Source organism: Narcine bancroftii, chromosome 13 (assembly GCF_036971445.1).
Source record: "Narcine bancroftii isolate sNarBan1 chromosome 13, sNarBan1.hap1, whole genome shotgun sequence".
In the NCBI taxonomy this organism is placed as follows: domain Eukaryota; kingdom Metazoa; phylum Chordata; class Chondrichthyes; order Torpediniformes; family Narcinidae; genus Narcine; species Narcine bancroftii.
This window is the reverse complement of record NC_091481.1, coordinates 35,187,703-35,215,508: the sequence shown is the minus strand read 5'-3', so window position 1 is coordinate 35,215,508 and position 27,806 is coordinate 35,187,703. Positions and strand designations below refer to the sequence as shown.

Sequence of the window (27,806 nt, the reverse complement as noted above, 5' to 3'; positions counted from 1 at the left end):
TGACGCAGCATGTACTCACTGGAAGTACCTCCGGATGCTGGCTGCCCAGTGACGCACACATGCAAGTGTTGACCTCACCGGAATAAGTGGGCCGGGCACTTTTGTTTTTAATTGGCCTGTGCACGCGACCCAGGTAAGTTTAACTGGGTTCCCTGACTATCTCTGAGGTAGTTCAGGGACCCGGTTGGATTCTGACGGGGTTGACCGGGTCAGACCCTTTCTAACTGGGGTGCTAAGCGGACAAATTGCCCGGTTAACCCCATTTTACACAGCAGTTTGAAAGGGCCTATTGTCTTAAATCTACTCCCCCAAATCTTGCAGCATCCTGGTATAATTAGAAATTGTGCTCTGGATTTGTACTGGAGATGCAACCTAAAATGCTAGTTGTGGGAATTTCTCTTGAACTGATTTCTTTGTTCGGTTAACTTGGTCTCAATTGATAGGATGAGTTGGCTGTTAATATTTTCCTGTTCTTGCTTTTGTTCACATTAGAAGGTTTGCAAATGTGTTTCTGGTGCCGAGTGATGACAAAGTCATTCCTGTTTTCCCTGTTTTCAGGGATGTTTTCCCTGGCTGGGTTGTCAAGAACCAGAGTCATAGTGTTCTATGGCTGGGAAGCAGGCCCTTCAGCCCAACTTGTCCATGCTATCCAGGCTAGTACTATTTGCTTGGGTTTGGCCCATTCCCCTCTAACCCTTTCCTGTCTCTTGAGTGTTACAGCTGTCAAGTGCAAATTTATTTCCATCCGACTGGATATCAGATGAAACAGTGCTGGCACGTGCGCACACACACACACACACACACACACACACACACACACACACACACACACACACACACACACACACACACAAAATCACATACTGTATATACTTAAAGGTATAATATAAAATAAATATGTGAATATTTTAGAATAATTTACTCATTTCATTAGTAAGAGATCCAATGGTTACAGAATACTGTTCATCAATCTCACAGAAGTTATTTCCCAGCCTGGCTGTCTTGATTTTGATGCTCCTGTACCTCTTTCCTGATGATAGTGGGTCAAAGATCCTGCGTCGATGGGAGGGGTCCTTAATAATACTTTGAGCTCTGTTTAAACCGGTGACTGTCATGAGAAAGGGAGACCCCAGTGATCTTCTCGGCAGTACTGATGATCCTCCATTTTCCCTTCCGGTCTGATGTTTGTACCACCATCCCACACAATGATGCAGTCAGACAGGGCACTTTCAATGGGGCTCCTGTAAAATGTTATCAAGATGGGGGCTGGTAGCCCTGCCCTCCTCCCATTTCTAGGAATTCCTTTGGCAGTTCTTTTCACACATTCACCCCCCTCTATGGAAAAAAATCATGGCACTTCAGATCCCTTTTAGATCTTTCTCCTCTCACCTTAAACCTATGCCCCTAATTTTTAGATTCCCCTAACCTGGCTGATTATATACCTCGAGAAGGTCCTTGGTCTCCTATGCTCCAGGGAGAAAAGTCTCACCCAATCTCGCCTCATAATTGAAGGCCCTCCCTCCCATTCCTGGTAACATTCTCATGTATCGCCTATGCTTTTTCCAGATTAACAATGCCCTTTCCACAGCTGTGTGACCCGAAATGACCACCATACTCCCAAGTGCGGTCGCACTAATGTCTTGGAGAGTTGGAACACGATGCCCCTGTTCCTGCACTCAGTGCTCTGGCTGATGAAGGCAAGGGTGCCCAACACCTCGTTCACCCCCCCCCCCCCTCCGAGTCACAGACTCGGAATCGGGAGGTGGCTGCTGAGGACAGAGATGAGAACAATCGCCTTCACTCTGTGAATGGTGAATTGTTGAAATTCTCTGCCCAGGCACTGAGTCTCCAAGCACGTTCAGAAGAGAAATTGTTAGATGTTTCAATATTAAGGATAATCAAAGAATATAGAATCAGAATATGGAACATTGCAGCACAGAACAGGCCCTTCAGTGCATGATGTTGTGCTGACCAATGTAAACATATTCCACAACAATATAATTTTTCACAATCACCCATGTGCCTGTCTAAGAATATTTTGAACGTCCTTATTGTGCCAGCCTCCTTCATCACTCCAGGCATCCACCACTCTCTGAGTATAAAAACTTACCTCTGACGTCCCCACGAAGCATTCCAAAGTTAGTGCGGGAAATTGGCACTGAGGTGAACGATCAGCCATGATCCGAGGAATGTGGCAGCAGGCATGAGGGCTTGGACGGTCTCTTGCTTCTGTTCCCCTTGCTCTCAGGTGGGTAGGGTTTGTGAGAACTGTTTCACTGTGCAATAGAACATTCACAGGGCCTGTGCATGTAAACCTGTGCTCCAGGACTTGCTACCCCCTTGGCCAAGCTGCTCCAGCCCAGCTCCCAACACTCGGAGAATGGAAAATTGCCCAGGTGCATCCTGTCCACAAGAAGCAGGACAAATCTAATCTGGCCATTACTCTGCTCTTGATCATCAATGGACTGATGAAAGGGATGATCAGTGGGGCTGTCAAGCTGCACTCTGTTAGCAATAACCTGCCCCAGGATATTGAACTGGTGTAGGAATCCTGCAGCAATAACTCACCTTGGAACACCCAGACACCTGCCCACTATATACAAGGCTCATCAGGAGGGTGATAGAACTGTTATGAGGCCAGAGGACCCCAAACCCAACAGCAATAGAAATTCACCAAGACAATGGTTACTTAAACAAAAGTTGCTTAGAATTTTCTTTAAACATAAAAACAGGATGAAACTTTAACTTATTACTACAAGTACACGATCCTTTATCTGGACATCTAAAATCTGGAAAGCTCCAAATTCCAGCAAATGGGGACCAGCGGTCGGAGGAGGTGGCTGAGGGAGACTGCCGGGTGGTTGGGTGACCTGCGGTCGGGGGAGGTGATCAGGGGAGATTGCCGGGCGGCCGAGGGACCGGTGGTCAGGGGTGCGGTTGGGGGAGGCGGCCGGGTGGCCAAGGGACCGCAGTTGGGGGGGCGTCCGGGTGACCAAAGCACCAACGGTCGGGGAAGGCGGCTGAGGGACTGGACTGGCAGTCGGGGGAGGCGGCCAAGGGACCGGTGGTTGGGGGAGATGTCGGGAGGTTGGGGGAGGCGGCCAAGGGTCCATGATTGGGGGAGACTGCCGAGCGGCCAAGGGATCGCGGTTGAGGGAGGCGGCTGAGGGACTGGCAGTTGGGGGAGGTGGTTGGGTGACTGGAAGGGGGTGGGAGTGGATACAGCAGCACAATTTGGGTGGGCTTTCCGAAATCCTGAAAAATCCGAAATTCGGAACACACTGTCCCCATAGGTTCCGGATAAAGGATCGTGTACCTGTATTAACTTCACCCCATTCTAATTCTAAGCGCACATGTATGTAATGTGTATATGTTCAGGAAAGTTCTTTTTTTAATAGTCTAGTCATTCACTTCTCACTTCTTCAAGTTCACTGATACCAGGCAATTCCTATACTGTGTACAAAATTTTACATTTATGTATTTTCACCAGGCTCTGGTGCTGAATGGTTACCGCTCAGGAAGGTTCTAGTTGGATTCAGAGAGAGATATTTGTTGCTTGTTGGACACACACAAATTGATTTCCTCTGATCAGCCACTTCAGTGCCTTGCCGAAGAAACTTGCCCCATTGTGGGTTTTCCAAATGATAACCTCTTCTTCCAGGTCACCACCGAGTTCCTCTTGTTTCCCTTATTTCAGGAGAAACACTCTAGCCGGCCATTTCCTCTTGTAAGGACTATGAGGGGTTTCAACAGGCTGAACTCAGAACTCACAACCCGTCCTCAAAATGGGATTTTCAATAAGCCAGCTTGCCATGTTTTTAGCCTCCAAGAGGTACTTCAGAACTGTAGAACTGACCTCTCTCTCCTCTCTCTGTATCTGTTTGTGAAGTGACCTGCACTAAACCCCCCACAATCTATCTCTTTTAAAGATATATATAGGTGCAGGGCAGCTCACCACCACCTTCTCAAGGGCACTGAGGGGTGGATATTAAATGCTGTGAAGCGCACATCCCTTGGGGGGAAGAAAAAGGCTTCTGTGCATTTGTTTATAACATTGTGAGAGAACATAGTAGGCGGCACCGTTAGCGTAGCAGTTAGCCCAGCGAACGTTTTTCAAATTCAGTCCAGTCTGTAATGAGTTTGTACGTTCTCCCTGTATCTCCGTGGGTTTCGTCTGGGTGCTCCAATTTCCCCCCACCCTTCAAAAAATGTACTGGGGGTGTAGGTGAATTGGCCAGCATGGGAACGTGGGTTAAACCAGCCTGCTACTGTGCTGTATGTTTATAAGTTTTTTTAAAAACAGAGAACACAGGGTTTTATTGATTGACAGGTGTCCTCTTCTTTCAATGCTGAATTCTAGGGATTGTTTCCTGGGTAAAACGTGTGAAATATGTTGTCTATTTGTTTTAATAGTAATATACACAGTTGATCAAAAGTTGTAGTAGCCTGTTTACCCTTGGCTGGTGGGACATTTCTATTGAACCACCCCAACTTCTGGGAAAGAACTGAGAACTGTGCACTCTGCACCGGGGTAAGGTGACCTTCAGTTCTCCAGAGTACTGCATCACAGCCTGTGCTGACCTTGAACCTTATCACCACTCTATGCAATGCATGCTCTCTGAACTGCTTTGTGACCAGGCAGCCCCAGGACTTGCGAACAAAGGCAGATAAAGTGAGCTCAAAGGAAAATAATGAGACTCCCTGATTGGATTTCGAGGACCTGCAACCCTTTTATTTGGTTAAGTCACGTGCTGTAAAAGTTAAATTCTTTCTTCAAGTGGATGACAGGATCATTGAATGGCATAATATTTCCAGGACAAATCTCTTCATTTTATAACTTGAACTGTTGCTATTGGTGCATCTTATGTACCTGTGTGGCTGCAGCAAGTAAAAACTTCAGGGGCAAAATTAGGCCGCTGGATGGAATTCAGCAGGTCCAGCAGAATCAACATTTTAGATCACAGAACATTACAGCACAGTACAGGCTCTTCGGCCCACAATGTTGTGCTGACCTAGATATATCTACTCAACAATCAAAACCTTCCCTAAACCCTCAATTTTTCTTACATCCATGTGCTTGTCTATGTCTTTTAAATGTCCCTATTGTATCATAATTTATTGTTATGAAATTTGCGGCAGCGTCACAGAGCAAACATTCATATTATAACAATCTTGCAACATTACTATATAAAAAAATAATAGTGGATGAAAAGTAAGGCAGTGTTTTTGGTTCATTAATCATTCAGAAATCTGATGGCGGTGGGGAAGAAGCTGTCCTTGTGCCGCTGAGTGCACATCTTTGGGCTCCTGTACCTTTTCCCCGATGGTAGCAGAATGAAGAGGGCATGGCTTGGGTGGTGGGGGTCTTTGAGAATAGAGGCTGCTTTCTTAAGACACCACCTCATGTAGATGTCCTCGATGGAGTGAAGTCTGGGGCCTGTGATGTCACAGGCTGAGTTAACAACCCTCTGGACTTTATTCTTGTCTTGAGAGTTGGTGCCTCTGTACCAGGCAGTGATGCAACCAGCCGAAATGCTCTCCACACTACACCTGTAGAAGTTTATGAGAGTCTTTGGTGACAGACCGAATCTCCAGACACCTCACAAAGTATAGCCACTGGCGAGCCTTCTTTGTGATGGCATCAACATGGAAACTCCAGGACAGATCCTTGGAGATGTACCACCCAGGAATTTGAAGTTCTTCACCCTCTCCACTACTGAGCCCTCAGTCCTCAGTCCTTGGAGTTGAATTCCTCTCAGGAATATGAAGTTCTTGACCCTCTCCAATACTCAGCCCTCGATGTGGAGTGGGTCGTGTTCCCCTGAAGTCAGGGGATCAACCACAAGCAACGCATTCCAGGCACCCACTATGCTCTGTGTTTTTAAAAAAAACGTACCCTGATGTCTCCCCTGAACTTTCCTCCCCTCACCTTGTACAGATATTCTCTGGTATTTAGGTATTGGGTTAGAACCCTTCACCCAGACTGAGAATGCGAAGAGAGGAATGTCAGTATGGATGAGGACAGGGTTGGAGGTTGGGCAGAGGCCAGTAGAGGATTGGTAAACCAGGGAGGAGAGAAGGATTTCACAGCATATGTATCCTGTACTTGTGTATATGAAAATAAATGGTCAATCATTTGCAGACATATCCTGAATAATGAATATATTTACAATAGCATTCTCTTTTCATTTTATTATCATTCATCGTAATGCGTGTACTCACTACCCACTGGGTGCTTCTAACAGTGGTATATAATCAGATTAAAATCCCTGTCATATGTGGGAGGGGGAATAATCTCGTAAATTCCTCTCGGATCATCCTTCACTTCTCCAGCAGGACTCGTTGTTCTCTGTGAACACCTGCTTGGTCCTACGCTCTTTCTGTTGAGTTCCTCACGGCATGGTGTGGCCCCAGAAATCCACTCTGGTGAACGGATCTTGACCCCCAATGAGTACCAGTATCCCATCCTAGCACAGCTTGAAATTGTGTCCTGATAAACTTGCAGTGTTGGGACGGGGTCGAGAAGGGGTCTGGGCTCTGTTACCCCAAAAGGACCCCAAAACCCAGCAGCAATAGATATTCTTCAAGACAAATGGTTACTTAAACAAAAGTTGCTTTTAAACATGAAAACAGAATCAAACTTTAACTTATCTCTATTGACTTACTTAACCTAACTTAACCCCCTTCTAATCCTAAGCACATGTGGATGTAATGTGACAGAGTATTTAGAGGCGTTTTGGGAAGAATTATTAGAGCAGGTTGTACACAAACATTTAAAAAACACAGAATATTTGCAGGACTTTTGCAGAGTGCTTTTTGCAAAAAGAGCAACAAAGCTGTAGCATATAGCTTGCCTGGGAGAGCATGTGATTTTTCCAGGCAGACAGAACAGTTTTGCTCTCAGAGAGGGAGGATGTGAAACAGAGAGAGAGGAGACAGTAATGAGTTCCAGAAGGACAAAGCTGACATACTTTTGGAAGACTGCCTGGTCAAAGGAGAAGACTGGAAGTCTGAAAGGTGACCCGAAAGAAGGAGGATCATCTGGAGAATCCTGAAGGGGGCAAGTTTCATCAGCAAGACTGATTAAACAGGAATCAGGTGCGGATGTCCTGGAACAAAAAGGAATCTTTCTCTGAAGACCAACAAGGATCCTCCTGAGTGGTAACCATTTGCCTGTTAACCACCAAAGCCTGGTGAACTTTGTTAATGCTAACGTCTGTGCACAGTACAAGAATTACCTGCAACCAGTGAGATTGGACTGTGATCCAAAGAACTTTTCTGATCTTAAATACACATTACACACACCTACGCTTAATATTAGAGGGGGAATTAAGTAGGTTAAGTAATAAGTTAAAGTTTAATTCTGCTTTTTGTTCAAATATAATTAAAAACTACTTTTGTTTAAGTAAACCTGTGTTGTGGTGCCTATCTACTGCTGCTGGTTTTGGGGGTCCTCTGAACTCTATAACAGTAATGTGTGTGTACAGAAAAGTTCTTTGGTTAACAGTCCAATCTCACTTCTCATTCCTCCTGGTTCACTGGTTGCAAGCAATTCTTATAATGTGCACAAGATTTAACATTTATAAAGTTCACCAGGCTTTGGTGTTTGCAAGGTAAATGGTTACCGCTCAGGAAGGTTCTTGTCAGTTTTCAGAGAGAGATTTGTTGTTCCAGGGAATTCACAACCGATTCCTTTTTAATTAGCCACTTCAGTGTCTTGGTGATGACATTTTCCCCTTCAGGGTTCTCCAGATGATAACCTCTTTCTTTCAGGTCACCACCGAGTTCCTTTTTGTTTCCCTTATTCCAAGCGAAACATTAGACAGCCAGTCCTCTCTTTTTGCATGAACCTCAAGGGCTTTCACCAGGCCATCTTCCAAATGGAGTTTTCCACAAGCCTGGCAGCTTATCCTGTTCCAGTCTCAACTGCCTCTGCTGGCTGTAACACTGTAGAATGATCTCTCTCTGTCTGTCTCTCTCTCTGAGAGAAAGTCTGTTTGACTCTCTCTGCTTGCAAAACCACATGACCCTCTTTGAACATCTCCAGACAATCTTTCATCTGTTGCCTTTTGTAAAAAATAATCCATTAGTGAAGACTTTTGAGCACTCTCCAAAGTTCTTGCAAAAGCTGTCGAGCCGATATGTCTAGCATTAGCAGAGCTCCAGTATTTCAAATAAGATCTGTTTTAAAGTGTTTGTATGTAACCTACTCTGACAAGCCTTTCCCAATTTATCTCCCCAAAACATATCTATATACTCTGTCACAGCTCGAATCGTTAACCATGGCACATGCTCCTCTAGTCTGTTCCGAATGACCTGCATCCAGTCGATATCCCTCCATGCCCCTTCCATTCATCTACTTGTCAAAATGTCTCTTAAATATTAAGACTGAGCCCGCATTCACTATTTTAGTTGGTAGCTCATTCTCCGCTCCCTCTGCTCTCTTTGTGAAGAAGTTCTCTCTAATGTTCCCAATAAATTTCTCCCCTTTTGCCTTCAACTACATGTCCTCTCATTTGTATCTCACCTAACCTCAGTGGTAAATCCCTACTTGCATTTTATCTGTACTTTTCATAATACCGCTATCCAATCTCTCCTTGTTCTTCTACACTGCAGGGCGTAATGTCCAAACCTGTTTAACCTTTCCCTGTAGTTTCCCTGCCATCTCCATGGATGCTGCCTGACATGCTGAGTCCCCCCAGACTCTCATTGTTTGATGAAAGTTTTGACGTTTGGTTGTCTATCCTCTGCAGCATGTTCAGAGTATTCCGTCATATGGATTATTTGTAATTCTGATAGACTAGCACAATATAACACAACCTCGGGATAGCTTGGTGTTGCACATGGAAAACTCAAATATGACAGGCCTTCAAAAATGTGGAGTAAAATAATCTCCTGTACAAACCTTTTCATCCCACCAAGAGAAAGGTGGAACCTTGGTACAAATGTCCCATTTAACAGTCACACTCTCTTGGTGAATTGGGGTGTTAGTTGAGATTTTTGCTTGGGTTTTTCTCATTGATCGGATTGTGACTGCCAGGTCAGCATTTAATACCCATCCCGTGTTCTTGTGGCAGTGATGGTAGTCACCAGTATGAACAGTATGGTGAAGGAACACCCACAGTGTTGGATGGAAAGTCCCAGGATTGAGACCCTGGCACTGATGGGGGAATAGTGATGTATATCCAAGTGACGATGATGTACAATTTGCAGGGGAGCTTGCAGGATGAAGCAGTCCTGGGGGCCTGCAGATGGTATTTGTCCCCGGAGGCCTGCAGTTGGAGTCAGTTCCGGGAGCCTGCAGGTGGTGTCGGTCCCAGGGGGCCTGCAGATGGTGTCAATTCCTGGGAGGCCTGCTATGCCGTCTCTGTTGCTGGGGCCTGAAGTTGGTATCAGTCCTGGGGGTCTGCAGTTGGTGTCAGTCTTGGGGGCCTGAAGTTGGTGTCTTTCCCTGGGGCCTGCAGGCAGTGTTGGTCCTTGGAGCCTGTAGTTGATGTCAGTCCCGGGGGGTCTGCAGGCAGATAGTGCGGACAACTTCTAATGCTCACAAAACAATAGTATTGAAGAATATAAGAATGCAAGAGGATTCACTGGTATCAATGAGCTGTTCGTGCCATGTAGAAGGAATTACTCCCCTTGCTGGTCTTGACCTTGTGTACTCTTAATGAAGCCTCCTGGCTTTTCCGTGTACATGAAGGTCTTGGACATAATTCTCTCTGTACCATGTAGCATGACCGAAAATTTTACCATTTCTTGTTAAATATCCTCATAGCCACAAAGATCGTATCAACTAGGTCCTGTATGAGTGTCATGTATGAGTGTCCACTACTAATGCTGCAACCCGGTACTGATCCAACCTCATCCAACCTCATAACTGATGCATTTTTGTAGCGCTCAGTTCATCATTGCTTCGTTCTGAGTAGCGAATGGAATATTAATCCTTGTAAGTGTTAGCTGTTAGACCACAAGGTCAAGGATAACATGGTGTGGCCTGGTCTCGGATAATTAAAGTCTCTTTCTCTTACAGGTTAGTAGATGACAGATGCGTAGTGCAGCCAGAAGCTGGGGACTTGACCAATCCGCCAAAGAAATTCCGAGGTGAGTTCACTGGCAGAAGCGATCTCACTTGATATTTCTGAGCTCAGATATTGAAAATGGTGATCTGGTGTTCAGGGCTGGCTATAATGCTCTTCATCTTCCCCCATCCCCCATTAAATGGCCAAGTGTAAATCACCCCGTCCTAACTGGCAAAAATAATCATAGGTGTGGGTGATGTGAATGGAAGAGAATAATCTGAGGAGGTGAGAGATGAGAGCTCTGGATCTCCGCTGGTGCGGACAAGAGGTTGTGAGGCCTCAGAGGCTGTGGGACTGCAGGAACTGAATCCACGGACATTCGATGTCTCAGAAGGGTCTCTGGCTTCTTTTTTTTTTAATTAAAAAAATTTAGACAGGCCATTTCTACCCATGGGCCTCTGCCGGTCAATTACACCCCATTAACCTACACCCTCCCTCCAGATATGTTTCAAACACTTTCTCTTATAAGTGGGGATTTATGGCAAGAAAAAGTGAACATTTAAGTATTGTGCATATGACAATAAAGGGATTTTCACCAGCCAGGCCAGGGCAAGGCAGGCATCAGAAAGCAGGAGCCAAAATGGCAGGAGGCTCAGGGTTACGGACTGAACAGGCTGGATATTGAATTGAAAGGAAGGTCAAGTGTTGCCTCACCAAGGGAGGGGGGGGGGGGGTGGAGGAAACAGTAGGAAGTGGGGGGGGGGGGGGAGGGAAATGCTGCCTCTCCATTGTCAGATGCTGTGAGAAGGGGAGAGGGGTGTTGTATCCTCAAGAATGCCACGGGGAAGAGAAGGTGGCGATGTGTATGGGCCGACAAGCCAAGTGGAACGGGGTGATCTGTTGTAGGTGGGGCTGAGAAAGCTGTGGGAGGATAGATCAGGAATGTAGCAAGCCGAATGGGCACAGTCCAGGATCCCGTCCGCAAGGATGAAGGGTATCCTCTGCAAAGGAAAGCACCGAAACAAGGTTCCATATTGTCCCAACAGTGGAGCAGGCAGAGAATATTTGCCAGGATTGGAGAACATGCCTTATGAGGAGAGGTTGAAGAAGCCAGGGCTCTTCCCTCTGGAGTGACAGAGGATGAGAGGCAATTTAATTGAGGTACACAAGATTGTGAGGGGCTTAGACAGCGTGGACAGCCTTGGGCAGCAATGGCCAGAGTGGAGCAAAGTTCACGGGAGATGTCTGAGGTAGGTTTTTTTTCACACAGAGAGTGGTGGGTGCCTGGAATGCATGGCTGGAGGTGGTGGGGGAGGCTGGCACAATAGGCCCATTCAAAATTGTAAGAAAAATGGAGGGTTATGGGCTGTGGGGGAGAGAAGAGTTTAATTGATGTGGTGTGGGCCAGCACAACATTGTAGGCTGAAGGGCTTATGCTGTGCTGTACTGCTCTTTCCATCTGCAACCTGTATGTAGCACTGCTTTGCCCGTGATACCACGACGGATGATTGAAATGCAGCCCGAACTTTCACACAAGGCTTCAACCCCTGCTGTGTGTTTGTGGCCCCACAGAACATTCCATGTTCTTTTCTGCATTTGCATCTCCACTAACTAACTAATGACCAGCGGCACCTCTCAGGAGTTGAGTGGGTGCATCCCTGTGCATGTATCCTGCTGTACCAGAGGTCCCAGCACACTCAATCACTGCCACACCAAGATAAGGAAGGCCTATCGTTCTTTCTCGAGACAGCATTTTGGCAAGTCAGATCACCTGGCTGTGTTCCTTCTGTCTTCACACAGACAGAGCCTAAAAAGAGAGGCTCTGGAGGTCAGGACTGCAACAAGGTGGTCACAGGAGGCAGAAGAATGGTTACAGGGCTTCCTCAAATCAGCGGATCGGGTGGTGTTCAAGGACTCAGCTGAGAATCTGAACAATTACACCGAGGCTGGCACAGACTATCAAAACAGCTGTGGATGAGTGTGTCCCTACCAAATCATTCTGGGTTTTCCTCAACCAGAAGCCCTGGATGAACAATGACATCTTGAACCTGCTGAGAGCCAAATCGCAGGTATTTAAGTCCGGAGATTCAGACAATATAGAAGGAGCAGGTATGACCTGCAAAAAACTGCTTCTGGGAAAAGTGGAGATTCCAGATGGAAATGGAACCAACTGGGGACATCCGACAGCTGGGTCAAGGCCTAAATGCCATAACTTGTTGCAAAACCAAATCTGGTGACATAGCAGACGGCAAAGCTTCACTCCCAGAGGAACTCAATGCCTTCTATGCCCAATTTGATGACAGTAACAGTGAAGAACCACCCCTCCACACCCCCACATCCCTTGATAATCCCGTCCTGTCCGATTCTGAGGACGACATGCGTGCTGCCTTCAGGAGAGTGAATCTGAGGAAAGCATCCAGCCCGGATGGAGTATCTGGCCAAGTGTTAAAAATCTGTGCTCAAGGTATTCACGGATATCATCAATATCTCACTCCAGCAGGGCGTGGTACCCACATGTTTCAAACAGGCGTCAATAATTCCAGTGCCCGAGAAAAGTGTTGTAACTTGCCTTAACGACTATCGACCAGTAGCCTCAAGTGATGAAGTGTTTTGAAAGGCTGGTAATTAAGTCATTTAACACTAGCATTCCCTCAAAACTGATCAGCAAAATCTTTTCTTTCTTTTTTCTTTTTCAATCTTTTTATTAATCATATTATAGGTAAACAATACATGAGGAGAATAGGAGAACATAATCAAAAAGGGGAATAATATATCACTAGATGACATCATATGATACAACATATTATATTACACCACAATTAACGAATATATTCTCATCTCCTCAAACTGCAGGAAATGCTGCCTCTCCATTGTCAGATGCTGTGAGAAGGGGAGAGGGGTGTTGTATCCTCAAGAATGCCACGGGGAAGAGAAGGTGGCGATGTGTATGGGCCGACAAGCCAAGTGGAACGGGGTGATCTGTTGTAGGTGGGGCTGAGAAAGCTGTGGGAGGATAGATCAGGAATGTAGCAAACCTCACCTAATTTAAGGAAAACAAACACCAAAAATAAAAGACTGGGAATTTATTAATAAAAAATAATTGGTCTTCACCAACAAAGAGAAAAGGAATAAAATTAAATATAGCCCGGAAGGGAAATTATTCTACTAACTATGTCATGTGGAAGTAATTTATAAAAGGCCGCCAAGTCACCTCAAATTTAACTGAAGTATCTAACTTTCTCTAAACTTAAACATGACATAATTTGAGAGAGCCATTGAGTTAAAGTAGGTGGATTAGAATCCTTCCATTTAAATAAAATATCTCTTCTAGCCAACAATATAGAAAAGGGTTCAACCCAAATTGTGGACGTGGGAACTTGTCCCACTTCTGGAACTAGAATTCCAAAAAGACCAGACAATGGGTTAGGTTGTAAACTGACATCTGGTTTAGTTAAAAATATCTATCTAATACCTCTCCAACATAGGGCACGACCAAAACATATGAGTTAGAAAAGCCACTTCTGATTTACATCTATCACAAATAGGACTAACGTTAGAAAAAAATAAGGGCTCAATGTATCATTTTAAACTGAATCAAAGAATGACGAGCACATATTGAAGAGGTATTAGCCAATCCAAAAATCTTCTTCCATGATTCCTCTGGAAGATGTAACTGAAGTTCCTCTTCCCAAGCCCTTTTAATTTTGTCATTAGAATTTGATTGAAATCTTAACAACTTATTATAAATGTTACCTATTACACCCTTATGAGAAGGGTTCAAATGAAAGCAAGAAAGTATCAACTAAATCCGGTTGGTACAATGTTGGAAAGTTAGGCAGTAAAGTTTTCAGAAAATTTCTAATTTGGAAATATTTTAAAAAAATGTGACTTAGGTATATTATATTTAGATAATTGCACAAAAGACATTAGGCTGCCAACTATAAACAAATCTGAAAAGAAGACGATTCTTTTAACTTTCCAAAAAGAGAAGGCTTGATCAATTATGGAAGGTTGAAAAGAATAATTAAGAGAAATGGTGCTAGATTAAAATAAAAATTTTCAAGTCAAAGAACTTCTGAAATTGAAACCAAATCCATCACGTATGTTTAAGTATTGGGTTGAAGGTAGGTCAACTAATCTTAGAAAATGTACAAGGAAGAGCTGCTCCCCAATAAAGAGGCCACTGCTACCTCCGCACGGAATTCACTTCCAAATCTACCCAATCAGGGCGTTCAAATTCATCAGAATAGGAGATCCAGAAAATAAAATAATGAACGTTAACTCCCCAATAATAGAGTCTAAGATTTGGCAAAGCCTTTCCACCATCTTTCTTTAATTTCTGAAAATGGAATTTACTCAATCTGGGATTATTTTTATTCCAAATATAAGATATTTTAGAGTCAATATTATCAAAAAGGATTTTGGAATGAAAATTGGGACTCAACATCCCACTGTGTAATTGGATCATGGATTTCCTCACCTCCAGACCACAATCAGTGAGGATTGGTAAGAATATCTCTTCCACAATCTCTATCTGTGTGGCTCAGTACAACTTCAGGAACAGAAAGCAGGGGTGTAAAATCCAGTGTTCATTGGGGGAATCAGAGGTGGAGAGGGTGAGAAAATTTAACTTCTTGGGAGTTATTATCTCAGACGATCTTTCCTGTACCCAACACACTAGTGGCATCGTGAAGAAAGCACATCAGCACCTCTACTTCCTCAGGAGTTTGCGGAGGGTTGGTATGACACTAGGAACCCTGGCAAATTTCTACATAGGTGGGGTGGAAAGTGTGCTGACCGGCCGGATCACAGTCTGAAATGGGGACGGCAATCCCCTGAGCGTAAACAGGTAGTGGACACAGCCCAGGACGTCACAGAAAAAACCCTCCCCGCTATCGAGAACATCCGTGGGGAATGCTGCCTTTGCAGGCCAGCAGCAATCATCAAGGATCCACACCACCTAGCATACGCTCTGTTTGCACTGCTGCCATCAGGAAAGAGGTACAGATGCCAAAAGACTCGCACCACCAGGTTCAGGAACTGTTGCCATCCCTCCACCATCAGACTTCAAACTCAATCAGGAACTCACTTAAGGACTCTTACTTGTGCACTTTATTGATTTTTTAAATTCTCTCTATTGCACACAGTTTGTTTGCAATTTGTTATCTGTCTACAGATCTTTATTTGTTTACATGTATACACTGTGTGCCTTTTTTTTGGCACTACTAATTAGTGGCAATTCCGCTGCACCCGCAGGAAAAAGAATCTCAGGGTTGCATGTGATGTCATGTACGTACTCTTGTCAATAAAGCTGAATCTGAAATTTGCGGGTAGCCTCAGTTTGGCATTGAATGAGGCCATGGATAGACGCGTCGACTTGGGAATGGGTTATGGAATTGAAATGGCTGTCCACTGGGAGAATGCAGCTATTGCAGTGGTAGTCAGGTTCTCAATGAAATAACAAGAGCAATGATTCTTGTCCTCCTGCAGCAAGCGCCTCAAGGTACGATTATGAGTGTTTATTGTCATATTTATGTTCAGTGTACAGACGTACCAAAAGTCTTTCTTGTATTCACTTTTAAATTTAATTTAGACCCACAGCAGGGTAACAGACCATTTTGGCCCACAGGTCCATGCTGCCCACTTCCACCCAATTAACCTACAACTTGGTACGTTTCAACCTGGTCCCGATCGTTGGTGCTGTGAAGGCGTTATGCTAACCGCTAAGCTAACCGTGCTGCTTCTAGAAATTATTGAAAGTTTCAGATAATGTCTTCACTCTCTCTGCAGCCACTTCCTTTAAAATCATTTGGTTAGAAGCTGTCTCTCCCTGATGGCTTATTTGCCATTAGCCCTGCATGTTTCTCTAATACTTTGTCCCTTGTGATTGGGGCTTTTTTCAATGTTCCTCTCTGTTATATGAAATGAGTCCACCTGTGTTCTCTGAGAGATTTGTAGGGTCCTCCCCAGGGAAATGATGCAACACATTTATTTTGCTTCCTGTTATTAATTCACCAGCCTCATTCTCTGGAGGACCCACACCTGCCTCTGCCACCTTCTTTGTCTATCCATAGAAATGCATCCTGCTGGCTTCACTTTTACACACAATGATACACTGCTGGGTTTACTGCTTGCTGCAAAGGACCTCTTCATGATGAATGAAGCCAGGAGATGTTGATGGGCACATGAGAGAACGTGACCAGGGTCAAGGGAGTGGGACCAATGCAATTGTTCCTCTGGACTAAATGGATCCAATGGGATTGTTCCTCTGGACCAAGTGGGGCCAATGGGATTGTTCCTCTGCACTAAATAGAACCAATGAGATTGTTCCTCTGAACCAAGTGAGACCAATGGGATTATTCCTGTTGACCAAGGGCAGGCAACTTTTACCATGTGTGGGCTGGATGGTGTGTCATTGGTTGAATGGCGGGCCGCACTGATGCCACTTGAATCTGATGCCACACAACTCTGACATGGCCAACTCTGACTTGGTGCGACTCTGACTCGGCGCTACGCAAATTTGACGCACGCAATGAGATGCGAATTTGACTGTTTTTACACAACTTGTATCGGAAGGCTGGGTGCACCTGGGTTGGGTTTAGCATTGGGTTGCTGGCTGGATAAATTTGGCCATAGGTTGCCCACTCCCGCTCTAGACCAAGTGCTGGTTTCCCAGGTAAATGGGTAATTATTCCTCATTGCCTCCAAGGGACTGCAACTGCGCAAGCAGTAGGAAAAAACTGCTTAATTTTTAAAGCCGTGCGCTGATTATTAACGCTGACCATGTTTTCCATCCCGCCTATACCTTGGATTTCCTTCAGGAAACTTAAGGGGGGCTGTCGATTCCATCCAACCCGTGACCAGCGACCAAAAGGGCTATTTTAAAACAAAAGGTAAAAGCAAAGATGAGAGAAGCAAAAGCAAATGGGAAAGAAGCTGCTCAATGCACAGCCTAATCCCACGGAAAAACACCGCAACAGAGAACAAATTCGGGAAGCCGGGTTGGGGAGTTACAGTTTGAAGCCGAAGAGGACTCAAGTGACAAAATCAGATCATACAGGGATAGAGCACAGGAGCAGGAGAGAAATATTCAGAAGGAAGTCATTGAAACACGACCCAGTCCTCATCGAGGGCTCAGTAGGGCAGAGGGTCAACTTCAAATTCCTGTGAGTCAATATCTCCGAGGATCTGTCCTGGAGCCTCCATGTCGATGCAATCACAAAGAAGGCTCGCCAGCGGCTATACTTTGGGGGGTGTCTGAGGAGATGCGGTCTGTCACCGAGGACTCGGTCAGAACTTCTACAGGTGGAGGGCATTCTGGCTAGTTGCATCATGGCCTGGTATGGAGGCACCAACTCTCAGGACAAGAATAAACTCCAGAAGATTGTTAACTGCGACATCACAGGCACCAGAGTTCACTCCATCCAGGATGTCTCCATGAGGCAGAGTCTTAAAAAAGCAGCCTCTATCTTCAAAGACCCCGACCACCCAGGCCACGCCCTCTTCAGTCTGCATGACTCTCTTCCTTATGATAGACAGAATTAAAGAATTTCATGTATGTTACATTCTAAATGTAGTATTACATGACAATAATGGAACATTTACCTTCGGGGGAAAAAGGTACAGGAGCCTAAAGACGAGCACTCAGTAACACAAGGATGGCTTCTTCCCCGCTGCCATCAGATTCCTGAATGATCAGTGAACCGAAGACACTGCCTGACTTTTCATCCACTATCATTATCATTTATAGTAATGTTGTAAGATGGTTATAATATGAATGTTTGCTCTGTGACGCTGCCGCAAAACACCGAATTTCATGACTTGTTCATAACAATAAAATCTGATTCTGATATTTGAAAGATTCATGAATTGAGGGGTACTGGGACAAGTAGCTGTGCCCAGATTAGATCATATTGAGTGGTGGGGCAGGATTGAGGGGCTATGCCCTCCTGCCCCTGTTGTGCTGAACACTCCAGTTATTTTATAATTGAGATTTTTACCCAGTTCCATTTTGGAATCTATAATTATTATTTAATGGCCTTGCTGTCCTAATCACGGCAATTTAATTTTTAACTTAATTTAGAGTTGCAGCATGGTACTAGGCCCTTCTGACACGTGAGCCCACACCGTCCATGGGACCAATAAACCTACTAACCACGTACAGCTTTGGAATGCAGGAGGAAACCGGAGCACCCAGGGAAGTCCACGTGATCATGGGAAGAAGATGTCCTTGCAGACAGATCCAGATTTGAACCTGGTTCACTGCTGCTGTATCAGTGTTGTGCTAAATCCTACACTAACCAATGTAAAAAGTCATTGTTTTTGACTTCCCCTTCCCTCCCTCCCTACCTCATTTTATCAGAAAAAGTCGCGTCTAATTAATGGGAACATTCTCGTATGGAGTTAAGTTCTGAATGATGTCACCCAATATTAACTGTCTTTTTGTAAACTCTGAACATACAGGGTTAGTAGGTTAATTGGACACATGGGTGTATTTGAGTGGCATGGGCTTGTGGGCTGGAAGGGCCTGTTACTGTGCTGTTTCTCTAAATTAAAAAATAGGATTTTGAGGTCCAATTTATCCAGAATTAATGCCTTTGAGCCTGGAGCAGGGAATGAGTTGTATTTCTATTGGGACTGTGAAGCTAGTTGGATGCTGTTGGATGGTAGCCATGGTAGAAGATGCAGAAGCTGATTGGGTCCGGCAAGATTTGATCATCAAAAATGGACAGGTGGTTGGATAATCTTTAGATTGATGAAAGCTGGACGGATTCTACATGAGGTGGAGTCTTAAAAAAAAAAGCAGCCTTTGTCCTCAAAGACCCCCATCAACTGTTTCCCAACCTGCAGCTGAGAGCTCAGACTAACGCACTGCTCGTCTTCAGCCTGTCCACGACCCCCTGGAAGGGCACCTCTAACCCCATCCTTTTGATGTAGCATCCATTTATTAAGTAGGAACCACCCCCATTCCACTCCCAACACCACCACCGCCACCACCACCCCCCCCCCCCAACCCCAGGGCTGGAAGAGTGCTGCTTGCATTGTAGTGTGTAATTGTTAAAATTTTAAATGTAGACATATAGCATGGAAACAGCCATGGGTCCGTGTTGCCCAATTAACCTACACCCCCCAATACATTTTGAACAGTGGGAGGAAACCAGAGCCCCTGGGGAAAACCCACGTAGACACGGGGAGAACGCACCAACTCCTTACAGACAGCGTGGGATTGGAACCCCTGTCCCGATCGCTAGCGCTTTGAAGCCGTTGCCCTAACCGCTACGCCAACTGTGCTGCCCTAATGTTCAGAACCTGATCAGCTTGGTCCAATGTCAACAGCTATGTGAGTGTACAACGATTGTGAGAGAAGTAAAAGATTTCAATTTTAAAGGGATTTTACATGAAGGTGAGTTTGACTTAACAAAAAACTCAACGCAAGCTGTTTTTATTCTGCTGTATTTGAATCGGGTCAGATCTGTTGGCTTCCTTATCAAATAACATCAAAAGTGTTTTAGTAGAAAGATTAAATCAGACACTTCCATTGAGAATTTGTCAACATGTGACATGTATTTTAGAGCTCAAGGGTTACAAAAGCTTATCAAACACAACAAGTGTTACTTATCACAAGCCTTTCATGTCAAAGACCAGATCAGATGCACATTTTTAACTCAATTGCACATGCCCATTTATTTATAATATCCACAGTCTTTTCTAAACCACAAATGCATTAAACCCTGTTGTTTGCAATTGTAGAATTCATGAAAAAGTTCCCTCAACGTTCCCTAGAAAAAAAATGTTTTCACACAGAGAGTGGTGAGAGTGTGGAACGAGCTGCTAGCCGAAGTGGTAAATGTGGGCTCAGTCTTGACAGTGAAGAAAAATTTGGATAGGCGCATGCATGGGAGGGGTATGGAGGGCTCTGGTCTGGGTGCAGGCCAATGGGACTAGGCATAATAAAAATTCAGCATGGACTATGTGGGCCGAAAGCCCTGTTTCTGTCTGTGTTCTCTGATTCATTACTTACCTCCTTGCTAATGCAAGGTCAATTTGACCTTTAAGGATCTAGTTATCCAGAGTTAAAGAGAAGGTTGCATACCTAGGATGGAAACCTTATTACCGCAAAAGTCCGAGGTGTGAAACTGACAGGCTTTTGTTGACTGGAGCAGCAGCCAACCTCATCAACTGATCATGGCAGGAAGACTGGGGAGCATGCAAAGGGTTAATGGGTTGGCTTGGTCTTGGGAGGTGTGTCCAGCCGGCAGTAGCCAATCACAGTATAACAGTGGTTGACCACATTCTCCCTTCCTTTTTAAGAAGAGTCCTGTGGGGTGAGAGAAAAAAAACACCCAAGCAAATATGTACACATTTTACAGGTCAAGTCTGTCAGGGGGTCTTCTCTGCTGCAGTAGATGTTGTGGTAATGGTTGGGGGGCTGCCATGGAGCCCTGGGCAGCTTGTGTGGCTGGTCTGTCGTCACCAGTTACAATTTGCCGGCGGGGAGGGAGAGGTGGGTGGGGAGGGACAGACGAAGGGAGAAGGAAGTGCAGTGATGGTGCATCGTGGGTGACAACGGTTGCTAGTGGTGGTGTGTGGTCAGCAGCAGATTCAGGGACCCCCAAGATGGCAATGGGGGAGAGTGTCTGTTGGTTGATCGCAGTCAGAAGGGCACCCAATGGTGACAAATCCTGGATGGAGACCATGTCCTCGTGGCCATCGGGGAAGGTTACATAGGTGTACTGGGGATTTGTATGGAGGAGATGGATCCTCTTGACTGGTAGATCAGTCTTATATTGCCAAGCATACTTCCGAAGCAGCACCGGTCCTGGGGAGGTCAGCCAGGCAGGCAGTATAGTCTCTGACTTAGACTTCCTAGGGAATGAGGCGTAGTGTTAGTTGCCGTACATAAGAGTGACCGTACGGAGTGGAGTGCATCTAGGCAGACCTCTTGCCAGTGGGATACGGAGAGGCTTCGTGACCTTAATGCCAGGACAATGGTTTTCCAGACTGTGGCATTTTCCCTTTCCTCTTGCCCATTCCCTCTGGAATTGCTTGTGGCGATGCCCCTGGCCAGCAGTACTGCTGCAGCTTGTAATTAAAGTCCCCCGGTCGCTGTGGATAAAGCATGGGTATCCAAAGAGAGTGAAGATATTGTATGGAGGGCCTTGATGACTGTAGCCTTGGACATGTCCAGGCAGGGGATGGCGAAAGGGAAGCGAGAATTCTCAACAATGATGGTGAGAAAATATACATTCTGTTTCGAGGAGGGGAGAGGTTCCTTGAAGTCGATTCTCAGGCACTTGAAGGGGTGAGTAGCTTTGATCAGGTGCTCCTTGACTGGATGGTAGAAGTGCGGTTTGCACTCGGCGCACTTTTTAGTCATTGTTCTGATTTCCTCAATTAAGTTCTGGGCTTCAATGAAATGGAAGAACCTGATCACTCTGGGGTGGCAGAGGTTGTTGTGGAGGGTCTGCAATCTCTCCATTTGGATACTGGCATGTCCCATGGAAAAGGGCATCCGGGGGCTCATTAAGCTTGCCAGGCCTGTACAGGATATCGTAGTTATAGGTGGACAGTTCGATTCTCCAGCTGAGGATTTTATCATTCTTGATTTGGCCCCTTTGCTTGTTGTTGAACATGAAGGCGACCGCCTGCTGGTCCGTGAGGAGGGTGAATCGTTTGCCAGCGTGGTAGTGCCTCCAATGTCATCCCGTCTCCACGATGGCCTGAGCCCCCTGTTCCACTGAGGCGTGGTGGATTTCAGGACCACGGAGAGTGCATGAGAAGAAGGCGATGGGTCTGCCCTCTTGGTTGAGTGCGGCATCCAGGGCGAAGTCTGGTATATTGCTCTCCACCTGGAAAGGTGTGGACTCATCTATCACATGTATCGCCACCTTGGCGATGTCGTCCTTGATATGGCAGAAGGCTGCACAGGGCTCTACAGGCAGGGGGAATGAGGTAGCTTTGACCAGTGGACAAGCCTCATCCGGATAGTTGGGGAGTGTAGTTCGAGAAGAAGCCCAGGCATATCTTTTTTAAAATTATTTTGTTTTCAAAACCCATGCAAATCCAACCAAACAATGTAGTAGATTTTCCTTCCGCACAGTATAATTCCCAGAGTCCAGCATTTTCTCATCTCCGTTCCCTCGTAACTTATACAGATACACATATACATAAGAAACGTAACCAGTTACCGGACCCCAAGTATTAAATAAACAATGAAAATGAGAATAAAAATTAAAACTAAATCACACCTTGTCTGTACCCTGCTCTCCCATTCACTCTGTATATCTAATGGGATGGGATCCCCCCCGCCCCCCACTCATAACTCAAGGCTCAAAAAGGAGGAGAGAAGGGGTGGTGGACATAGCTCATTTGATTACTTATGAATTTCCAAACTTAAACTCAAACAGCTCTCAACATTATTGGTTCAATGTTAACAGGATCAGCATCGACTACAATTCACAATTATCCATTTTGTACCGTTTTCTGGAGAGTCCAAGCTCTTTTCATCTCCCTCCCTCACCAACTCCCACATTTAGCACTTCACTAACCATAGTTAAACACAACATTCACAGCACTCACAACAAAGGTATAATTCGTATATCAGGAGTTTACGGCGGCCATACTTCAGCGAATGTGTCACACTTCTTCCTTAAGTTGTACATCATCTCCTCCAGGGGAAGATTCCATCGTGCAATGCTAAGCTGAGAGTTGGACCTCCACACTTCCTGGCTACCAACAAGGCGACCTTCACAAACTGAATTTGGTGTTTGGACAGTCTAAACAGTTATTTCCCCACTGTCTTCCAGAAGGTGCAATTCCAGATCCTGTGGAACATCCACTTTTATAATTTTGTTTAGAATGGCCCCCAGTTTCCCCCCAGAAGGGTCTCACATTCGAACACAGCCAGGTGGAGTGGACAAAGGTTCCAACCTCTACACCGGATCCATCTATAGTACATTTCTGAAATTTCTGGCTTTGATATATGTAATAAGACCAGGTGCCTCTTCGAGGCTCTGAGGGTGAGGGGAAGGGGTAGCTCCGGTAGTCGGGGTCTGGACAATGACGCCGTTTTCAGTGCCATAGCCGAGAATGGCTAGTTGGGTTGTCTGGAACACACCCTCTTGCTGCAAGTAAGGTTCAGGAACCTTGTGGCCTGGAGGAACTTTCGAAGGAAGGCATCATGGTCCGGCAGGTCATGGTCGCAGATGGCCACATTGTCAAAATATGGGAAAGTGGCTTGCAGGCTATAGTGGTCCACCATGCAGTCTATCTCCCACTGGAAAATGGAGACCCTGTTAGTGACACTAAAGGAGACCCAAAGGAAATGGTCGAGATAGCTAACTGCCTCAAATGCAGTATACTGGTGGTCCTCCGGGCGGATTGGGAGCTGGTGATAGGACAACTTGAGGTCGATTGTGGAGAATACCCAATATTGTGCAATCTGGTTAACCATATTGGATATGCAGGGGAGGGGGTATGCATCGAGCTGTGTGTACCAGCTCATAGTCTGGATTATAGTCTCTGACCATTCTGATCTTTGTCCCGTTCTTTACTACGACCACTTGAGCTCTCCAGGGATTATTGCTAGCCTCAATGATGCCTTCACCTGACTTGATGTGGCGCAGTATCATCTACTCCTGGTGGCCACCGGCTTGCAGTCACGGGTGAGGTTTGCGGTGAGGGGGGTGACCTTGAGAGTTGAGAGCCCACCGGTTGTGTGCATAGGGCCATCTAGGAACTGTTCGACGCAAATGATGAGGTGGGGATGGGCTCATTGAACACCAATGTAACGCTCTTAAGTTGGCACTGGTAGTCTAGCCCCAGTAGCATGGGGGTGCAGAGCTGTGGCATGACGAGGAGCCTGAAGTGTTTGTAAACTGTGCCTCCAGTGACCAAAGTCACTGTTCAGGACCTATGGACGTCTGCCATATGGGATTTGGACATGAGTGATAGCTTATTCCTGACTGGCCACACTTCAAGGGATAGGTGGTTAGTGGTGTCAGGGTGAAGAAAGCTTTCCATACTCCCACTATCAAACAAACAGTTCGTTATGTGCCCATTTACCTGGATGTCTATCATGGACCTGGCGAATTTGTGTGGTCCCTCTTGGTTCAGGGCGATGAAAGCCAGTATGGACTCACTGTCTGAGTCTGATGAGGGCCTGAGTTCACAAGATGGCAACTTTTGCTGTTCCCCCACAGTGCTGCAGGTCTTAGAAGAAAGAGCTAGCCACATGACTTGCTCGTGATGGTGCTGGTCCGCAGAGGGGATGGTGCCAATCACATTGCCTGGGGTGGTGGTTATCTGCACTCAGTGCTTCAAGGTTTCACAGGCAGGTTAGCCTGGTAGACTTTTGCATAATGTTTCCTTTTCCTGCATCTCGTGTATACCACCTCCTTGGCAGGGCAGCGTTTCCTCAGACGCTTGCCCTGCCTGCAGAAGTAGCATTTGGGGCGATCACCCGCCTCAGCGGCTGAGGTCAGATCACTGGAGGAGTGCAATAATGCCTGTGACCATTCACTCATGGCGCGAGACAGTCCCCCATCCCAGGATAGCGGGGCATGCGGTGGCCAAGAGATGGCCGAGTAGTCCCCCAGCGACTCTGTTAATTCAACCATGCCTTGCAGGTCAAATACCTTCTCTTCCAGGAGTCACTGTCTTATGTATCTGGATGGGATGGCAGACACATAGGCTTCCCGGATGAGGTCCTCTGCGTTCTGGGCAGCTGTCAAGGCTTTGCAGTTGTAAACCCTGCAGAAGACTCAGAGTGCCAATAGGTACTTGGAGTTCAACTCACCGGGTCGCTGCCTCCTAATGGCCAGGAGATGCTGTGGATAGACCTTATTCACCCTTCTGTGGTACTGGACCTTCAGTGTACCCGTGGACTCTGCATACGATTTGGCGTTGTTGATCATTGGGAAGGCCAGGGGTCATGAGAAGAGAAGCTTCAGTCAGCCCTTGTCCGTGTTAACTACGTCCGTGGTTGCCATCAGGAAGTTCTCAAAGCAACGTAGCCAGATTTCGAATGTGCTCGGGGCGTCAGAGAATCGAGGGTCTATGTTGAGTCTCTCTGGATTCAGATATTGCTCCATTTTCTTTGAAAAATAGAGTCAATAAAATTGATGCACCATCAATTACCTCAAAAGACTGAGGTTGTGAAACTGATAGGCTTTTATTGACTATAGACTGGAGTAGCAACCAACCTCATCAACTGATCATGGCAGGGTGAATGGGAGCATGCAAAGGGCTATGGGTAGGATCGGTTCACGTGTCCAGCCGGCAGTAGCCAATCACAGTAAAACAATGGTTTACCACACCTTTAATGTGTTGAAATACAGGTGAATGTACTTGGGTTGGAGACAGTATCATCGCAAACAGTGTGGTCTCACAGCTCCTGGGACCTGGGTTCAATCCTGAGCCAGGGTGCTGTAGTTGTGGAGATTATATGCTTCTCCCTGTGACTGTGTGGGATTCTCCTGGATGCTCCAGTTTCCTCCCGCACCCTTGGCATGTTGGCAGGGTTAATTGTCCACTGCAAGTTACCCTGGTGTGAGGGACAAACAAATCAATGGGACGTGGGACAGATATGTGCAAGGGGACAGGAAATGAGGCATTGCCCTTGTGGGAGCCACCATTGTTCTGATGGGCAGAGTGGCTTGTATGTTTAATCTGTGAGAAGTAAAATCTTTTAATAGGTGGCTGCAAACAGATGGTTTTTGAAGTCGGTTCAGGGCCACAGCATTGGAAAAATTCCAGCTTCCCTGATAAGTTATACTAATCTTCAGTTATTTAATTTTTGGTGTTTAAAAACCTCGTATTATTAACTTGAATCTCTGACTTAATCCAACAAAAGACCAGCTTTGTTTTACAAGGTCATGGTGCTAAAAGCATTGGAAGTTGTTGCTAAAAAGTAACACATCTTTTTGTAAATAATAAATGGCTTTGCATTTTTTGATCTTGTGGGTGTCCTTTGAATCGATGGTGCAAAGATTTGTTTCTAAAGTCCCTTTCACACTTGCATCCCACTAAATTGGCCGTTCAGTGTCCCGGGATAGGAATGGGGGTTTGGCTTTTCACACTTCACCACTCTTAACTGGGACACTGAACGTTTTCACACCTGCAAGGAGCCCACCCTGGGGTTAGGACTGTTCTACCTTCTACTGGTGACGTCTTGATGGTGGACCTGCCCTAAATCCTGATCAATGTATTATGATTTTATATTACAACAAAATGAATCATGCCTGATTTTAACATAATTAAACTTTATGTACAGTACAGTAGGAGCCCTTCAGCCCCTGTTGTTGTTGTGCCGACCTATATAAACCTTTATAAGGGACCATGAAAAAGTGATAGCAGCAAATAGCAAGAGCGGACAATTTTTAAACAGGCTGGGAAGTTGGTAGCATTATCGCATAAAATTTATAGATACCGTAGCAAAAAGCAATGGCAGACCTGCCCTCCCAGAATGCCGTGCGACAGAGAAAGGGCTGTTTGGCTGGCTGCATGCATGAAGCACACATGGAGGGGTTTCTCTGCCGCATTGCTTTTCCCCACTATCTTTATAAATTGTATGCTGTAGCGCTACCAATTTTCCCATGCTGTTTAAAAATTATCCACTATTGCTGTTTATTTCCTCTCTCTCCCGCTGCAACTGTCCTGTGGCAAAGTTTATACCTTCATTTTAATCTTTTCTTCAAGTTCTTGCACTCACACAATGTAATTATCTGTTTCACACTTGCCTGATTGCAACGTTGGCATCTGCAGACACCGGGGATTGTACTAGGGGTCAAGTCCGTCAATCCCCGGCGTGATATGACGTCATCTGACGCCGGCGTTGAGCTGATTTTGCTTCCACACTAGACACTTTAAAGGCCGATTGGCGGTTAATTCATGGAATCACTGGCAAGTGTGAAAGGGGAAAATTACTGCAGCAGCCTTGGTGCTTTTCTCATGGGATTTGCTTCCACCATCGCTACTTTCTGGTGTTAAAACATGACGGTGACCGTTGTCTAATCAGATTTCCCTTGTTAGCATGGAGCTCAATCCTGTGGCAGTTTTAAATTTTTAAATTTAACTTTTTTTTACATTTAAATTTAGACATACAGCATGTCTTCCCTTCCGTGCCACCTAATGACATCCAATTGACCTGCAACCCCCGGTACGCTTTTGAATGGTGGGAGGAAACCGGAGCCCCCCCCCCCCAGGGAGAAACCCACGCAGACTCCTTATAGCCAGGGCCGGATTTGAACACGGGTCGCTGGCGCCATAACAGCGTGGTGCTAACCGTGCCTCCTAATCGCTGTGCTAACTGTTGGTGCCCTGCAAACTTCTTGCAGCTCTCAGCAGGAAGCCCAGCAGGTGTGATCCCTGGAGCTGCCTCTTACCGAGGCAAAGCCCTAACCCATCTCCTCTGCCCATAGGGGAGTGACAGGGACTGCTCTGACATCACGACAGGACTGTCTGCACTATTGCTCAGTCACTTTACCTTGTAGCAGGATAACTGTGAATATTTATTTACCTTTTCTTTGTATTGTCTCTTCTTAATTCAATTAAATATACTATTATAGATGCTTTTTTTAGTTGGTTTTGTATTTTCTTTGACAAAGTACCTGTTCAGCTGCAGCAAGTAAGAATTTCTGTGCAGATGCACTTTGTATAACATGTATGACAACAAATTTGTCAGATGTTTGCACTCAATGGTGGGAGATTTTGCTTTCACACCAGACACTTTAAAGGCCGATTGGCGGTTAATTCTGCCACTCCCAAATGATTCTGTGTCCTCCCAGATAG

The 27,806-nt window shown here is 45.7% G+C and overlaps 1 protein-coding gene across 2 annotated transcripts in view; it reads left to right on the top strand.

Annotated features, from left to right (window-relative positions):
* Positions 1-27,806, top strand: part of itpr2 (inositol 1,4,5-trisphosphate receptor, type 2) — a 251,473-nt gene that overhangs the window by 36,589 nt on the left and 187,078 nt on the right. For both annotated transcript variants that reach the window (XM_069908886.1, XM_069908885.1), the window contains exon 2: positions 10,028-10,098. In XM_069908886.1, the coding sequence (XP_069764987.1) occupies positions 10,028-10,098 (71 nt within the window). The remainder of the gene's footprint in view (positions 1-10,027; positions 10,099-27,806) is intronic.